The following is a 16162-nucleotide window of genomic DNA, read 5'->3' on the forward strand; positions in this document are numbered from 1 at the left end:
CCCGCTGTGACAGAGTGCATTTTTCTATTTTAATGTCCTATTTTGTTGTGGCATTTGGTCTTGAAAGGTCTGAATTCTCATTTGTAGACACATTTGAAGTCATCTTTTTTCTTGTCTTGGGGCCTGTTATGTTTACCTTCCATGCTAGACTCTTCTAGAGCTTAATAGTTTGTAGGGAGCTAACAGAATGTCAGCCAGTGTAGAAAAATGTCTGCATTATAAGCGTGAAAGGTTCCAAAATACTAAAAACTGGAGAAGAATTGCATTGGCAAAATCAAAATATTATACGAACTCTGGCTTTTCTGTGGCAAGATAGGTTTGGAGACTGAAATTCTTATCCAAATAAAGCTAAAAAGGGACCCCAAAAAATGGTGTTCACAGTTGCAAAACCGATACATTAAGTGTGCGCGTGATGAAGAGAGAAGAAAAAGAACTGAAGAAGAGCTGTTCAGAAAAATAGTTCTGATAGTGTCATTTCTCTTTACATGATAGATTGCTTAGTCCTTTAAAATCCTCAGTTAGGAGCCATGCCGTGCAAGTCTTCTCTTTTACCTAATACTTTACCTGTTGCTTTACTTCAGGATATAGGAAAGTAGGTCGTTTGTGTGGGACAGCTAGAGCTTTGTGTCTGCGCGTTGAAACAAACCACTGGGAAGTAAACGTATGAATTACTTTTCGTTCCCCCCAAAAAATACTGAGTCTGGGTTCACTTTTTCTAGATTTGTACTTGCTGAAGCTGGACGTGTTTTTCATTATACGAGTTCCTCTTTAGAGTGGTGAAATGGACTGCTGTAATAATATTTCTTCACTTTCTCAAATTAGCATATAGGTTAGTAATATTCTGCTTCGTGATATTCCCTAAGAAAGTTTTTGTTGGTGGTGGTGACGTGATACACTTCTCTACTGAATAACTGGGCTATTTTGTATCGCCCGTGTTCATACCCAATATTAGTTTTAATTTTAAAAATAAAAAAATCTGAATGCTTACATTATTTTGGCAGTAAAGTAGGACTATGTTACGTGCACCCAGTTTTGACCTATTTCGCTTGTAAAGAAAGAAATTAATGTGGTGGAAGGCCTGAAAGCATTATGACTGCTGTATCTTTGTCGGGGCTCTATTAAGTGCCCATTGTATTTATTAAGTTCTTCTTGAGTAGGCAGAGCCGAGGTTTGAAAAGAAAATCGTTCTGTTGCCAGCCATCTTCTTTGATTGTCTTGTAGCTCGGTTTTGCTTTTTTGTCGAAACTCTTTCCGAGCTGCTATATCACGCGTAAGGCAGAGGAAGTCACTCTTCCTGCTTTCTCCGTGCTTTCAGTGGAAGTGAAAGCCTCAGTTGCTCCCAGGTCTGGGAGTTACGCAGACAGATGTGTTAAAAGGCAGATACACCTTGAGAACGTTTCAGGTTTTGTTATTACGCTTGCACTAAATAATGGGTGCTAAAAGAATTGTGCTCCTAGCCAATTCAGCCGTAGCCTTGGACAACTGTAAGGACACAGCTAACCCTCAAAAGTTGAGGATACGTTCCAGCTCAGTGGACTTGCCATTTTCCCTTCACTCTGAGCCCTGGCAGCAAGGATATCTCTCTGTGCAAGGGCTACAGCTTCTGGTTCGTTAGCAGTGTGCTGGTCCAAAATCCTCCGAAGAAAAAGGCTCATGTCGTGCTGTTAATGATCAGCTAGACCCACGAGCATACGTCGCGTTTTCTCCATGAGAACCCTTCCCCTATCCATGATACAGCAGAAAATGGTTTTATTCCTATAGATTCCTAGGTAAGTAGGCCTGAAGGGACTGCTTTGATCATCTACTCTGGCAGCGTAAGGAAGCAAATCTGGCAGGGCTGTGTGCATCCACGTGCAGATCAGCAAGTCTGGTAAAGCTCGTTGACTGGGGATGCAGAGGCAAGTGCGGTGGCCTGGGCTTTGGAAGATATTTGCTATTTATGAGGGAATCCATCCAACTAGCTGTCATGTTCTAGAGTGGTTAAATTGGGGTCTTCCAAACCTAAAAAAATGTACAGCCTCAGCACTAGTATAAGCTAGGATTACATAAGCCTTGTTGCAGTACGTAATAAAGCTGTCCTTAAAGCTCAAATACTCTTCTACCAAAGGTGGTTGGATGGTATCAACAGATTGAGCACCAGGGCAATTTAAAACGTGTCATTTCAATTAAGTCATTCTGTGCAGAACAATTTTCTGGTTGCTGCAATGGAGCTGTATTTGTGAGTAAGATGAAGGTACCTTTCTCGAGTCAGAGGCCAGAATATTTCATGTATACTGCAGTGTTATAGACCTACACACCAATACAAAAAGGTAAGAGTGAAGGAAGAGAGGTTTCCTTTATACGTAAGGTACATTTGTTTGTTGAGTCACTCACACAAAAAATAGGGCTTCATAAAGTATTAAATTCTAATTAGCCAAGAGAAAGCTGCTTTTCAAAATGTAAAAACATTCTCAAAAAGCAATGAAACATTTGTACCTAATTAAATGACACAGGAGAATCCTAATGCCTTTGGTAGACTTAAACAGATTAGTAATTAGCAAATGATAACTAAATAAAGCCTCATTTTAACTCTGCATAGTTTGAAAACAATGCTTTTTAAGAAGTTAAAAATTCCTGTTAGTTCTAAAGCCCCAAGAGTGTGATGTGAGGCATTGCCACTTCTGAATGCATTTTGTAGGTTTTTCTACAGACGGATAAAAAGGAAAGCCTAGGAAATGAGTTTGGTGCTTGTATTTATAAGCAGTATGTTTTGTGGATATTCCAAGTGTTTGCAAAACTTTATACCCCAAACCTGTCGTCACCCCATGAGCAAGCACTCGGTTTGGGCATCTCAGAGGTAGTCATTTGTCAGGGACCTCTAAATAGCCTTTCTCTGTAATATATGGAATTGTTAAGCTTGCTTAAAGGGTCATTTAAGAAAAAAGTTATGGAGCATTTTTTGCAATATTAGACTGTCAAAATTTGATTTACTGGTTTTACATCCACTTATTAATAAAGGAAATGTTATATTGGTATTCATATCATCTGTGATAGATCTGAATCCAGGCTATTAGTATCTAATTTAAGTTTCCTTCACATTGTACTAAGTTTTCTATTTCACCACTTGACTAAAAAATTGTTAAACATTTTCAGCTGAGTGTGCAAAGAGGCTTGTTAAAACTCAACATGCTAAAAAGTGGGACAGTTGCATTAAAAACTGAAAACATACTTTTTGTGCATGAAAATTAAGGGGAAATTTTTCACGGGGGAAGGGGCTTAGGGGGCTGGAGTGGGGAAACAATTTGGTGTCATTTTACATAGTTCTCCAACAAAATATTTTTAAGCATATTGTAATGAAAGCGGACTGCAAAACAAATCTGAAAGGCATGTCTTGGCGCACAGAAAAAAAGGAGTAATTGATTTAGATGTGGAAAGTTGTGCTCCTCGTGGTGAGATAACATGAGTTGTCTGGAGTTGTTACGAGATTACAGAGAAGAGGTATTTATTACATGGGTTGATGAAAATCAGCCCTTTGGATAGAATCCAGTGTCCAAAATACTTGGGATCTGCTCCAAAGTCCAAATACTTTCTAAACCAATCCAAAGTACTTCGGCTGGAACACTTTGACAGTGAGAAGGAAAATGGTACCTCGAAGGAGACTGGTTTTCTGCAGCTGAGGTGGAAGACCGGCCTGGTAAGAAATGGAAAGGTGTGAGTAGGCAAAGGGATGCTCTGTTTGTCAGAGCATTCCCAGCCATGCTGATCCCTACCGGGATTAAAATGTCTGTTTTCAGTGACCGTGGTTTGCCCAGCCCTGTCGAGCAGTGCCACTGCCCTACGGCCGTCCTCTCACACTGCAGCTCCTTGTCTAGGCTGCCTCACGGTGTAAAATGAGCAACCTGAGCCAGTGGTAGGGTGAGCAAGAGCCAGACCCAGACTATTTTGAGTGACTCTCATCCTCTTTTTCGCTGCCATCTTCCTTAGCTCCATTTCCTTTGGCTGATAACCAGCTGTCAGGAAAATGCGAAGGGTGTCTGTTAAATCAGATGCGGAGAGATGTGGATTAACTCATTTGGCAGAAATCTGTGCTATGCTTAACTTTTCTTTCATTATATGCAGTTAAATAAAGTAACATATGAGGGTTAGTGAAGGATTTCTCTACCAAGGCATCAGTGGCAATCTCTTACTTTTGCTGTCTATACCTAATAGAAAGATGCAGTGGTTACAATACGTACTTGATATTTCATCACCAGTGGTTTGTGGAAATCCATTCAGAATTGTGAAGTAATCGCACTTCTGCAAGTGTTTTCATACAAATGCATAAAACCTGCCTCGTTACTGATCAGCTGCGTGCTTCTGAGAAGCTTCCAGAGAGCCTTCGACTTCCTTTCTGTCATTCATTGCACGCAGCCGCGTCAGTGGGTCCTCACCGAGCGCGGCTTGGGCGTGCACGTGGTAAATTACCTGATAAAAGGTCAAACCTTGACGATGCAAATAGCTCTGTTTGCCGTTTTCTGCTTAGGGCGAGTGTGGTGTTTGGAGAATTTTTGTACCTGGGGGAAAATGGATAATCACACCTATGCTATGATTCGTTTTTTTTGTTGTACATCACTCGGGTCTGTGTGTTAGTTTACAGTTTTTTAGTCTCAGGAAAAAGCCATACAAATAACAGGCTTTGACTGAAGGCATATGATTGAAGCAGCCATTTTATTTCAGTCCACTGTACTGAGTCAAAACATTCAAATATTTTCCACAGAAGAGGCAGTAATGTGAATTCTTTTGGTACGATTTCAAGCTACATGCAGTACAGAAAAAGGGGTTATGTGATTAGATGATGAGAAGTATTACAGCGGTGATAGAATGGGATGTTAGCTGATGCAGGGCGTTGCAGAACCAGGAGTAATATAAGGTTACTTCAAAGTGTCTTTTGCTGCTTGTGCAAAAAAGGAATTGATGGCTATTATTTTCTCGTAATGGATCCGATGTAATTGCCCTAAATAGCGACGTGAGCCACAGTAGGAGTGGGCTAAGAGATTAGCAACCCTCTCTGCAGTATGTGCTTCCAGTATTTTACATAGGTATTTTCTGACTTGGATTTTACTGTATTATAGAAAGTTAATTCTCGATAAAAACACAGGGAGATTATTTACCTATTTTAGCCTTACACAGGACCTGTGCTAGGATTGCCAATGCACCATTCAGCAATAGTGCTGAAACTTAAATTCTGCCATGTTTGTGGTGAAACATCCTCTGTTACTTCCTTATTCAGGATAAAACCAATCAGGTAGCCAAAGAAGAACTTCTAAACCGAAAACCTGACAGGACTCAAGACGCTTGAACTCTTGCCGGGGGCTTCCTGAATCCCGTTTCTGTTGACCAGGTCTGAAGATCAAAGGATGTATTGCTCTCCTGTGAGAGAGAGCAAGGTGGTTTGTGCGCCCTTCGCTCCATCCTTCCCTACCTTGTACCTGCTCGCCTGTGCCCCATCCGTGGGGAGCTCCGCTGCTGCGGAAGAGCTGCGGGGATTTGCCCAGTGCTTGCAGGGGGCAGAACGCCCTGCGTCCATTGGGCATCTTAGGAAATATAACCTGGAAAAATGTGCCGTCTTTCCAACTCCAGGCTGTTAATCGGATCTTACCTCTGTAAACCTTTAATCATGTGTTCTTCCCATCCTCGCCTCAGTTTCAGACAGTTAGGGTGCTCCAGACCAAAGGAAAGTTGAAACAGGTCTCTGGAAAACGGTGCTGGGCTATGCAGGAACGCTCGGTCCTGCAGCAAATTGCAGTCTGTCTTTAGATTTCAGCGCCTTAGCCAGGGGGTTATGTGCAGCTGACTCCTTCCTACTCCACCTCAGTTTTGAAAATGTCTTTTTTTTTATGTCGCCTTCTGAAAGTTGCATTTGTAAGTAGCACATCTAAAGTGCATGTACTGTGTTAAGTGTACTTAGCAGAATGTTTTCAAGGACCATATTTATGTCTCTGGAGCCTTCTTCTAGTGGTCTGGAAGGAAGGAGCTGCTGTTACACGTTGACGTAGCACGTTGTTGGTACTGTTGTTGCAGAAATTTTTTAGAATCCTCAGTCTTAATGCTCCACTTCTATCTCAGAAAATTTTTCTTACTAAAATCCATCAGGTCTATAGTAACATTTACTATGTTTTTAAATAACAGCATAACATTAGTAGTAGGAAGAGAGGAGAATTGATGTACAATCCCAAATAAAACTCATTAACGTCGTTACTACAGTAGTCATCAATGCCATTTTATTTTTTGAGTTGTAGACATGGTTTTTATGACATTTTCTATTTAAATTGCAAATTCTGTGTATGTCTACCTTGATAAAACTTCCAGTCTTGAGAGTTAAGTCACATCTGGTCTATTTGAAAAACTGTTTGGTAGGATAACATAGTTTGTGTAATCCTGAACCACCTTAATGAAGATTTGCTCATACAGCAGAATAATACGGGGGGAAATCATTACGTATGGTACTCAAATATTTTCATAGGTAAGCTGAGAGCAGTGCAGAAAAACCTGAAGATTCTGATACTAAAGTTAACAAATCCCTAGATGCTGACTTTTCTATCTTTATTATACAAGTTTTTTAAAGAAATTATTATTTTCATCTAGACTAAATGTAACATTTTTCCATTTTTATTGATATTATCAACGTTAATGCAGCTTCCTTCACATTAAATGCGTTCGGTTTTATAAACAATTTTCAAAGGGCATTAATCGAGCTAGTCATCTGTTGATAATTTTGAATAGAAGCATATGTGAAACTACTCAGTTAAGAGATCTATCCCTTAATTCATTCAAACTGTACATTAACTATTTAATAACAGTTGCACTGTCTTGGCATTTAAGATGTAGTTCAGTTGCATTCGCATATAAATAGAGTCTGCTAGCAGGATTGTATTTTTACTGTATGCCTTATTTTGATGGTTTCATTGACATTTAAAATTTTGATTCTAAGCTCTTTAAATGGATGCAGCTGTATACATCTTCATGAGTTACTGAGCTGGGCTGAAAGACTTCAGCGAATGGCTCATGTGTTTTCTATATCTGTATTTTTCAGGCTGTTTTATTGGAGCCAGGGAGTCATGAAAGAAACTCAAGAAGAGAACTTGGATAATGAACGGAAGATAAAAAGAAAACAAAAAGAATGTGGCATATAAAGGGTATAATACCTGGAGGTATTAGATCTGACTCATATTTATAAAAATGAGACGAGCTTTCACAAAATACAAGTTATCTTAGTCATCAAGCTTGGAGCCATGCTGTTGAACTAGAAATTCTCCTTTTCCCCATTCTCCTTTCTGACAGGTAACAAAGGATTGGTGAATTATGATTTTCCCAAGTTGGAAGCACTAATTTTTATCTATATAGTTCGTCCTTATGAATATATAAGGAGTTAAACATTGCATATTTAATGTGGATTATAATGGGAAACTGACTCATTAACAAAAATGGCCACTTTTAAGGACCTGGTTTCAAACTGAGCTGGAGCCTCCCAATGCACTTTGTACAATTTGGGGAAAGGTGTACTGAATGGCCTTCTTTGGGAGGCCATGATGACATGTAGTAAAAGGATATCATCTTACTGTTGATATCTTTGAAGACTCATAAACAGAAACAGAAAAATGAATGGTGGAAAGGAGTGTGACGGAGGGGACACGGATGGCGGGCCACCAGCAGTGCAAGTTCCCGTTGGTTGGCAGCGACGGGTGGACCAAAGTGGAGTGCTCTATATCAGGTAAGGTTATCTCAAGTGATTACTGTCATTGTTTTCATTGCAGTTTTGCCACAACATGTGGTAAATTAGTGACTTGGCTAGTCTTCTGTACTCAAAGATTTCAGGGGCTTGTTCTTTTGGAAGAGCTAGACTTTTCTTTCTGATGATATTAGTGGAGTCCACTTGAGCTGTGCCATTTGCATGCCCATAACACATACTCTGTCATTACAAATCTAATATTGCTTGGTCTTGAAAATATGATATCCTTAATATACATTTTGCTTTAGGCATGAATAGTTCTTTATTACTTATTATTGTCATGTGGATTTTAAAGCTGAGCAGTAGCAGATTTAACCTTACTTAATGCCTTTATTATTCAAACCTTTTACAATGAAACTAGCCAGAGGATTCGTTATGTCACACCTAAGATGATGAGAAGTCTCTCTCATTGCCTTTTCCTTGTACCAGCACTGGCTTTTTATAAGAACCTTTGCTGGTCAAGTGCCAAGCAGCGACCAGGCATGCAAATAATTCGTGGCAGGTAAGATAGACTGGGACTTTCTTCTGTCAGCAGCAAGCCTTCAGCTCAGTTCATGCAGCAGCACACAATTTTATCCTGACATTCAGTAACTCTTCTCCGTGGCCTTTTCTGCATTTTAGTTCCAGACCTCCAGTATACTTTTCTGGTTTACTTACTCTCTTTTGAAAGGAAGTTAAGTGGGGTAACTAGCGAGTAGCTGTAGAAAACATCTCTATATACCCTGTGAAGGTTCTGTGTTCATCGCAGAACCAACTGACTGACTTCTGTAGATTCCTTCCATTTCTGGTGTAGAAAAAACAGGAATGCAAGCCTAAAACCAAAGTTTTGGGTATTTTGTTTATTCTGTTAGCTTATTAGATATTTTTTTTTGCTTCATCCTGGAACAGTCACAAAAAATGTATTGAAATTACTATTAAATGAGTGTGTTCAGATAAACATACTACAAATTAAATGTTATTGGAAAAAGACCAAAGTTAGCTTTAACAAAATGTAGGTACATCAGGTTTACATTACGTGAATCTAAATGACTATCAATCTGTTACTTGCTTCATCTTATTCCACTATTCTGTGATTAAAATAACCACTTCTATGCAACTTTTTATATATTAACAATACAAAATTCTTTAATGAGTCACAGCATACTCCAGTCTTACACTAAACCACCGTAAAAGATCAAATGCATTCCAGGATTTCTTGTTTATATTCGCAATTAGCAGAATCAAACTAAGTCCGTGTCAGTGATACGCATGTCAAAGATAAATTGCCTTCCCCTTGTATTTCTCATTATAGCTATAATTTACTGAGCCTCTGCCTTTTCTAAAAAATCAATGAGAAAAAAGCAGTTGTTTGGTTTGTGTTTGGTTTTGTTTGGGTTCGTTTTGTTTTCCCTCTGTCATCCCTATGTGCAGGCATTAAGACATAAAATTCCTTGGTGTTTTTATATACCTACCTAATGATCCTACCTGTTTTTGAATTTTATTTTGTACAGCTGTAAGAAGCAGGCCATGAAGATTGTGCTGCTTCTTCGAGAGCATGTCTTACACGTTCATAAACTACTAAATTTTGGTATCTGACAATTATTTACTCTTCAGTCATTTTTTTATGTATGTTCTCTTTGTTCAGGAGGACTTTGATAATATTTCTGTCCTGAATTGCTTTATGCAAAACACTGCTTTTTTTTTCTAGTTGACTTGACTCTGTTAATCAAGTCTACCAGTTGTCTTTTTCAGCGTGGGGAAGCTGGTATTATTTCTGCCCTCTCTGTAAGTTTTGTCCATGCTGTTTTGTTTTTACCCCTCCTTAATCCAGTGGTTGGTCTGCTGGTAGCCTTCTGTAAGCCAGCCTACTTAATGGAAGGCTAGAGGATGCACTTGATGTCGTCCGTGTTCTTATTCGATGAAAGACATGGAGTAGGAAGTGTTGGGTAGAGGATGAGGATGGGTTGATTAGAGGATGAAGTCCTCTAATCCAGCCTCCTGCTTGATGTGCCGTGTGAGCAGCAGTCGGTCGGGTCAGCTGTTGGTCTCACCAGCTGCATCTTCAAGGGCTGAGTTTCCCCAGCCTCTCTGGATTAGCTGCACGACCCTTCTGAACGAGCACCCACCCTGAAAATATTCACAGCATTTACTGAGAGAAGGAGAGGCCAAACAATACTGACCCAAAAGCTATCCAAGGAAAAATTAGTATATGTATTAAGCTTTGACGTGATTTAACTGGTATGGATGATTCCAGCTGAATAAGGACTTGTTCTATTTGTGCTTCCTTATAAAGCATACATGCTGTTCCATCAACTGTCAACAGGTGCTCTGAATAAAATCCATTAATTAGTTTTTTATTACCTGGTGAAAGCATGGGGCTGAGTGATTTCTTAGTAAAACAGTGCTGCTGGTACCTGGATCTCTTCTTCAGGTTACTGTTTGTAAATACTCATTAATGGAATAAACTGAGAGAACTGTGCACAAAGGAACATTATTAAAAACTGCTTTCTTCTAGAAACAGAAAAAGAATGAGTTCTAATGGTATAGTGTTACTCGGAAGTAACCAGTGGCCGTAGCATCTGGAATGGTTCAGCTGCTGCACGCCAGTGGCTGAACGGTGGTGTTTCCTCCCGAAGGCGATGCTCTCCTTACGCTTTGTGTGCGGTGCTGAGCTGAGCTGCTGTGCGATCTCCCTCTGAGGACGGCAGGAAAACTCCTCTGGTCCAGGCCAGGGGAGCACCGATGGGCAAAATTTTACAGGATCTTAGTTCTTGCTGCAAAATGGGACTTGTGTTCTTCTCTTTTTTTAACCAATAAAGCGGCATCCTAACTCCAGAGCATAATCCCAGAGGTGCCGTTTAAAATGAGCTTTTTAAGCATCACAGAACTTCCCTTTAGCGATGTTGCACATGGGTGGGGTAGTACGGAGGAAACAGCAGCCTGTGTTCTCCTGCGGGAAGCTCTTACCTATCCAGCTGTGAACCTCGCCGGGGCGAGCAGCTGCCCCTGTGTGCCTACTCGGGGTGTGAAGGCTTGGCCCTCAGGCCTTTTAGTCACTTTTCTCCACACCTCCACCGTTATTTTTAGATTGCTTTTATCTTCAGAATGTCCCTGTTACACATATTCGACCTAAATGATTCTCCCTAAAGTGACCGTTTCAGAGCAGGGCTGGCAAATGAGTTGCTTACTTAAAGTGTTACCATAACTCTAAACGTCACTTGCAGATGTTGCTTTATAGCTGGCTTAGGCCTTGCAGTGCATAATTAGGTGTTTATACATGAGGTTTGAAGTACAAAAGTTCATCAGCGTTTGGAATTTTGACTCTTGGCTGTTTCCATGTCCCAAACTATTCCACTCAAGTTGTTTTGGTTAAAATAAGGGCTTTTCACAGCTGCCATTAAGAAGCAGGGTTTGAGCCAGTCCTCACAAATTACTGTATTCGTTCCCTGATAAACAGTTTAGATGTAATAAAGGACCGTGTGGAAGTGAGAGGCTTGTGACATGAGAACTTTTTTCACCTTATGAATTAGTGATTTTGCCGTAACAGAATTTCCAGTGTCCTATTTTTGGATATGGAGATAATGATTTTCTGGTGGGAGTTAGAGAAATCCGAGGGCCGTTTATCAGAGACTCTCCGGACTGGCTTCTCGGTGGAATGCTCACTTTCACTGAGAGGGTCAAAATTTTTGCTGAATAAACCAAATCGTTCGTGCACCTAACAGACCCAGCCACAACAGCTGTGTTACTGTTCCTCCTTTTCTCTTTGGGTTTTCTCACACTTCTTGAAACACGTTTGTGATGTTTTCCTTTTAAATCAGGTCACAGTCCTAGAGACTACAGGTGACTGTCATGCCTCCACGGAACTGCAGGGATGGGATGGGAGGAGGTCCGTGGGGACTGCAGTCCGCCTGTGGGTTGCACTTTATGGGAGAGAAGCTAGAGAAAAATCATCTTAGTGTCGTTAGGCAGCAGTTAAGCTTTCAAGCAGGACTGTAATGTGAATAGTAAATACCAATAATCTCAATTACTTCCTTTGCACTTGCCACGTTTGTGTTTCTGTAGTAAAATCGTCTTTTAAAATCTTAATTATTTTTTACTGGTTTTGATGCGTGTCATCTCAGTTCTTGACTAAAAGCAGGAAGTACTGTGAAACTAAATATGAAATCTTAGGTGCCTTATGTCAAACCCTGTCTATGTGAGCTGTTAGAATGGTTGATAGAAGTCCTGATCTATCAAATTGCTTGAATTTTTCTTTTTTGTTTCTTTGCAGTCCCAGTGGGTCTTTATTATCCTGCTTGGAGCAGGTGAAGACTTACTTGCTGACTGATGGAACATGCAAGTGTGGCCTAGAATGTCCTCTTGTTCTTCCCAAGGTAAAGAAATCATAATTCTGGATTTCTGTGCTGTTTGGATTATGAATTTCTGCTCTGTCAGCTAATGACTTAATTTCTGTTCTCATCATCTATATAAAATGAGAGAAGTGCTATATGCCCAGAGATTGACCATAGAATGCAAACCATTAAATAAATCTCCTTTCTGCCTTCTCCGCGCATGGAAAAGATCTGACCCGGTCTTTATGGTGGTTGAACATTTTCCTGTTAAACTGGCAACCTACCATCAACAGCACTGTGTTGATGTGTGAGGCTCGTACATGATAGCTTCAGCAGGAGTTGGTTTATGGAAGACTCCTAACTAGCTGCTAGGGTCGGGTTGATCCTATGTATTTTAGAGTAAACATAAGTGTATGTAGTTATAACAGCTACTTTTAAATGTAATTTTCATAATATTTCCAAGAAGTGTTGAATCACTATAACACCCTGAAAAACACAATTTTATCATCTGCATGCAAATTGTAACTCTTCTTTTCTTTCTAAACACAAAGCCATCTCAACCACCCATAGTTCTTTTTCCCTTCCTCCCCTTTATACTGGGGGGTGTTAAAATTCTCTTTTGCTAAATGACGACTTCTATGGCTCTGTTTGCTTATTATATTTGCTCTTTGTTTATTTCAAAACATGCTGTAAAGGTATCTCCTGGACAATGTAGGACCTATCTAGCTGCTCTAAGGAACAGAGAAAAATTTAATTTCATGTAAAAAATTTTTGGTTTAGGTATATTTGGGGAGCCTGCTGGCTATAATCGTTATTTTAAATGTTGGAATTTTTACTCTCAGGTCTTTAATTTTGATCCTGGAGCTGCTGTGAAGCAGAGAACTGCTGAAGATGTTAAAGCGGACGAAGATGTCACCAAACTATGCATACATAAAAGGAAAATTATTGCTGTGGCTACACTTCATAAAAGCATGGAAGCACCGCATCCTTCACTAGTTCTAACCAGTCCTGGTGGTGGAACAAGTGAGTAAAATCATGCAGGGTTATTTATTTAACTAATTTTGTATTTATAATTACTATACAAGAACACCCCCAAAATTCTTACATATCTGGAATTGCAGTAGTAAACAGTGAAGTTGAAAATGGAGGTAGTAATTAGAAAGATATAGGTAGGTAGAAAATGAGTCTAAAAAGCAGGTCATCCCAGACTAAGAGCATGATTTTCTTGGAAAAGATATCAGATTGTTCTAGACAAAGAAAATACATTAGCTCTCATCTTTTGGAACTGTAGTAATATGTCTGATATTCTGTCACATGGGAAATTAGAGAAGCTGAATAAAGTGATTATAAAGGGATTAGAATGTGGCTAAGGACTTAGCTAAATGGGAAATTGTATTGCAAGGCAGAATATACAGCTAGAGAAGATCTCCACTGTAATTTCTCAAGGATTATTTGTTAGGACCAACCTGGATTAGCATTTTAATTATCCATATCAACAAAAATGAAGTAATTTGTTGATGGATGAAACTGATAGGTGCTATCAAAAACACGAGAAGATCCAAACGTTGAAAAACTGGGGGATCATTGACACCTGGAGTGAAAGGAAAGGTATAGCAACAAATCCTCTTAATTGTAAGGTTATTCACCTGGGGACTAGTGAAAAAAGCTATTAGCTGTAAATTATTGAGAAAGAAGACCTAGATATACTAACTGATCAAAGATGCCTGTGAGCAGTACCAGATGGCAGTGTGGTGCAGATCAATGTGATTCTAAGACAGAGAAGTACAAATGTCTTTGAATGCTTGCTGCCTTCCTGCGCTGCTGTTCTCGCTAGAGGCACTCAAACTGAAATAGAGCAGAGGCTCTTCTATTAAGCAAGTGCAAAACCTGTTTTATGAAAGTCATCTAAAAGTGCTTAGCTTGTTTAGCCCACCAAAATGGTGCCTGAAAGGAGATACAGTTACTGTCAATAAAGACATCAAGAGAATGGCCACCAGAAAGCGACTTAAATTAAATGACAAAGTTATCACTGAAAGAAACAGATACAAAACCAGAGTTGCATAGAAAAGTAAACTGAAAATTCGGTACTTTCTGAGGATTACAAGAAAAGGTTCTAAAGCAGTCTTACAAATCCAAGTAGTTAGGATGAAGGAGTGACGTTACTTTTAAGATAGAGCTTTGTAAGTTTATGGTTATATACTGTGATGCCTACAACATCTGGGAAATGATCCTTGATATTCTGAGAGATCCTTGCATTGCTGTAATAATAGTGGGCTAATTGCTAAGCCCTCTGTGGCCTGAATAAAAGTGGAAAACTTTAAGGATATAAAAATAAATCATTTTAGTTATGTAGACAGTACTAAGATACCAGTGACGTTCATAGTACTGAGGTACTGTTGCACTTTGAGATTGCCTTATATGATTTTGAAACTGTACTTTTTTTTTGCAATGTACATTTGTTTTAAGACTGAGTAGTACAATTTCCCAAATTACTATGCGTTTTCCTTATTATTTTTTATTATTCTTTATTATCTCTACTTAAATTACATTTCTTTTTTTGAAAAATAAAGGGCAAAATTAAGAAGGGGAAACATACATATTTAAGATATGAATGTACTCATTACATCGTCTCTATTGATCAGAATTTTGTCCATCAAGTGAAGAATAAAACTTCCCAATACATTGCCTTTGTAAACAGAATGTCATTTCAGTTGTGCACACGTAAGTTTGTCCCTATGCTTAGGTCAAGCATTAAATGTGAGGGTTCCTGTACATATTATGTTTTGTAATTCAATCTTGAGATTTCTCCCCAGAATGAGACTTAAGTTATATTTTGAGGAAAGGAACGTGTTTGTTTCTGTCATGATGTAGCTGGTTGAGTAAATAGGATGAAGGCAGGACTCTTAGTGCCATTTGTCTCCTATGGCTAGAGAGGAGGAAAGAAGGGAACTGAGTTCTTGTGAGCAGGGGAATTTAAAGGTACCTCTGAATTCATTTGAACATGAAATGTAGCTCACTACTCAAGTTTAAGTTTGCATATTCAGAGGCTGCATGCCAAGAATGTATTCATTTTCCTTTGCTGAGCTCACACTGCAAACTGAATTACAAATTCCCAGAGCAGTAAAGCTGGCAGAAAGTCCATCAGACTTGGAGCTGCCTGTGGAGGGTATTCTGAAAATAAAATATTGAAAAAATATTTATTTCTTAAACAAAACTGATATTAGTGGGTAGAAAAGGAAAGTAATCTGGTGCATGTTGGAAGGTCTAGTCCCAACACAGTAATTTTTTCCATAGCATAGGGGTTCACACGTGCACATATAAATACCCTCAAAGGCTTTATCCTGAAAACAAATATAAAAGGTAAAGCCCATTCTTGAATTTAGTACTTGATACCAAATTAATTTTTTTGCAGAAGCTGCAGGAAAAGCCTTAATTCAGTGAAATATTGCAGGACATTATATAACGTGCTCACCTTTTTAGCAAAGCAGTTCCCAAGAAGAGATTAACTCAGAAGACTGACACTCGGTGCCTGCAGTGCCAGTGAGTGATGCAGAGCAGCGGGGACGCTGCACCCTGCCTAGCTCAGCCATGTCCTCTTAGATCTGTGCAATTAAGTGATCTGCTGAATAGAAATCCAGGCCAAAGTTGTATGGCACGGTTCCCCATTCATCCTCACCAGGTACAACATTTGGGGCAGGACTTTTTGTCTGTAGGGCAAGGGGAAATTAGTCTAAACCCTTCTTGGACCTTGTTCCTCCTGTACTCAATAGATGGTGCCAGAGGCTCCTGTTCCCTGCGATAGTTCTGCCAGCTCTTCTAGCTGGTGCTGTAGCTGAAGCGATGATGCTGGAGATTCAGGTGTAGGACACTGGAAATGATCGATGGTTAGAGAGAAGATTGAAAAGAGGGGGGAATAATAAAAATAAAATAACTTCAGGAATTGATGTTGTGGACGGATAGTGCTGAAATACATTTATGTGGGTAGCAAGCGTGCTTAAACCTAAGAAGCCCAAGATCTAAAGATGTCCATATTTATGCAGGCTTTATATGGAAAATGGAGCTGTGGTCTGTGCAATTGCAGTATGCAGCAGGGTAGTGTGCACCA

The 16162-nt window shown here is 39.5% G+C and overlaps 1 protein-coding gene across 12 annotated transcripts in view; it reads left to right on the forward strand.

Annotated features, from left to right (window-relative positions):
- Positions 1-16162, forward strand: part of MBD5 (methyl-CpG binding domain protein 5) — a 134683-nt gene that overhangs the window by 84531 nt on the left and 33990 nt on the right. For 9 of the 12 annotated variants that reach the window (XM_080599203.1, XM_080599205.1, XM_080599214.1 and 6 more), the window contains 3 exons: positions 7052-7729; positions 11997-12099; positions 12900-13080. In XM_080599203.1, coding sequence (XP_080455329.1) covers positions 7617-7729; positions 11997-12099; positions 12900-13080 — 397 coding nt within the window. In that variant the 5' untranslated portion in view covers positions 7052-7616. The remainder of the gene's footprint in view (positions 1-7051; positions 7730-11996; positions 12100-12899; positions 13081-16162) is intronic. The other 3 variants (XM_080599212.1, XM_080599211.1, XM_080599209.1) reach the window with 2 other exon arrangements.

This window comes from Anser brachyrhynchus (genome assembly GCF_964034855.1).
Source record: "Anser brachyrhynchus genome assembly, chromosome: 7".
Classification (NCBI taxonomy): domain Eukaryota; kingdom Metazoa; phylum Chordata; class Aves; order Anseriformes; family Anatidae; genus Anser; species Anser brachyrhynchus.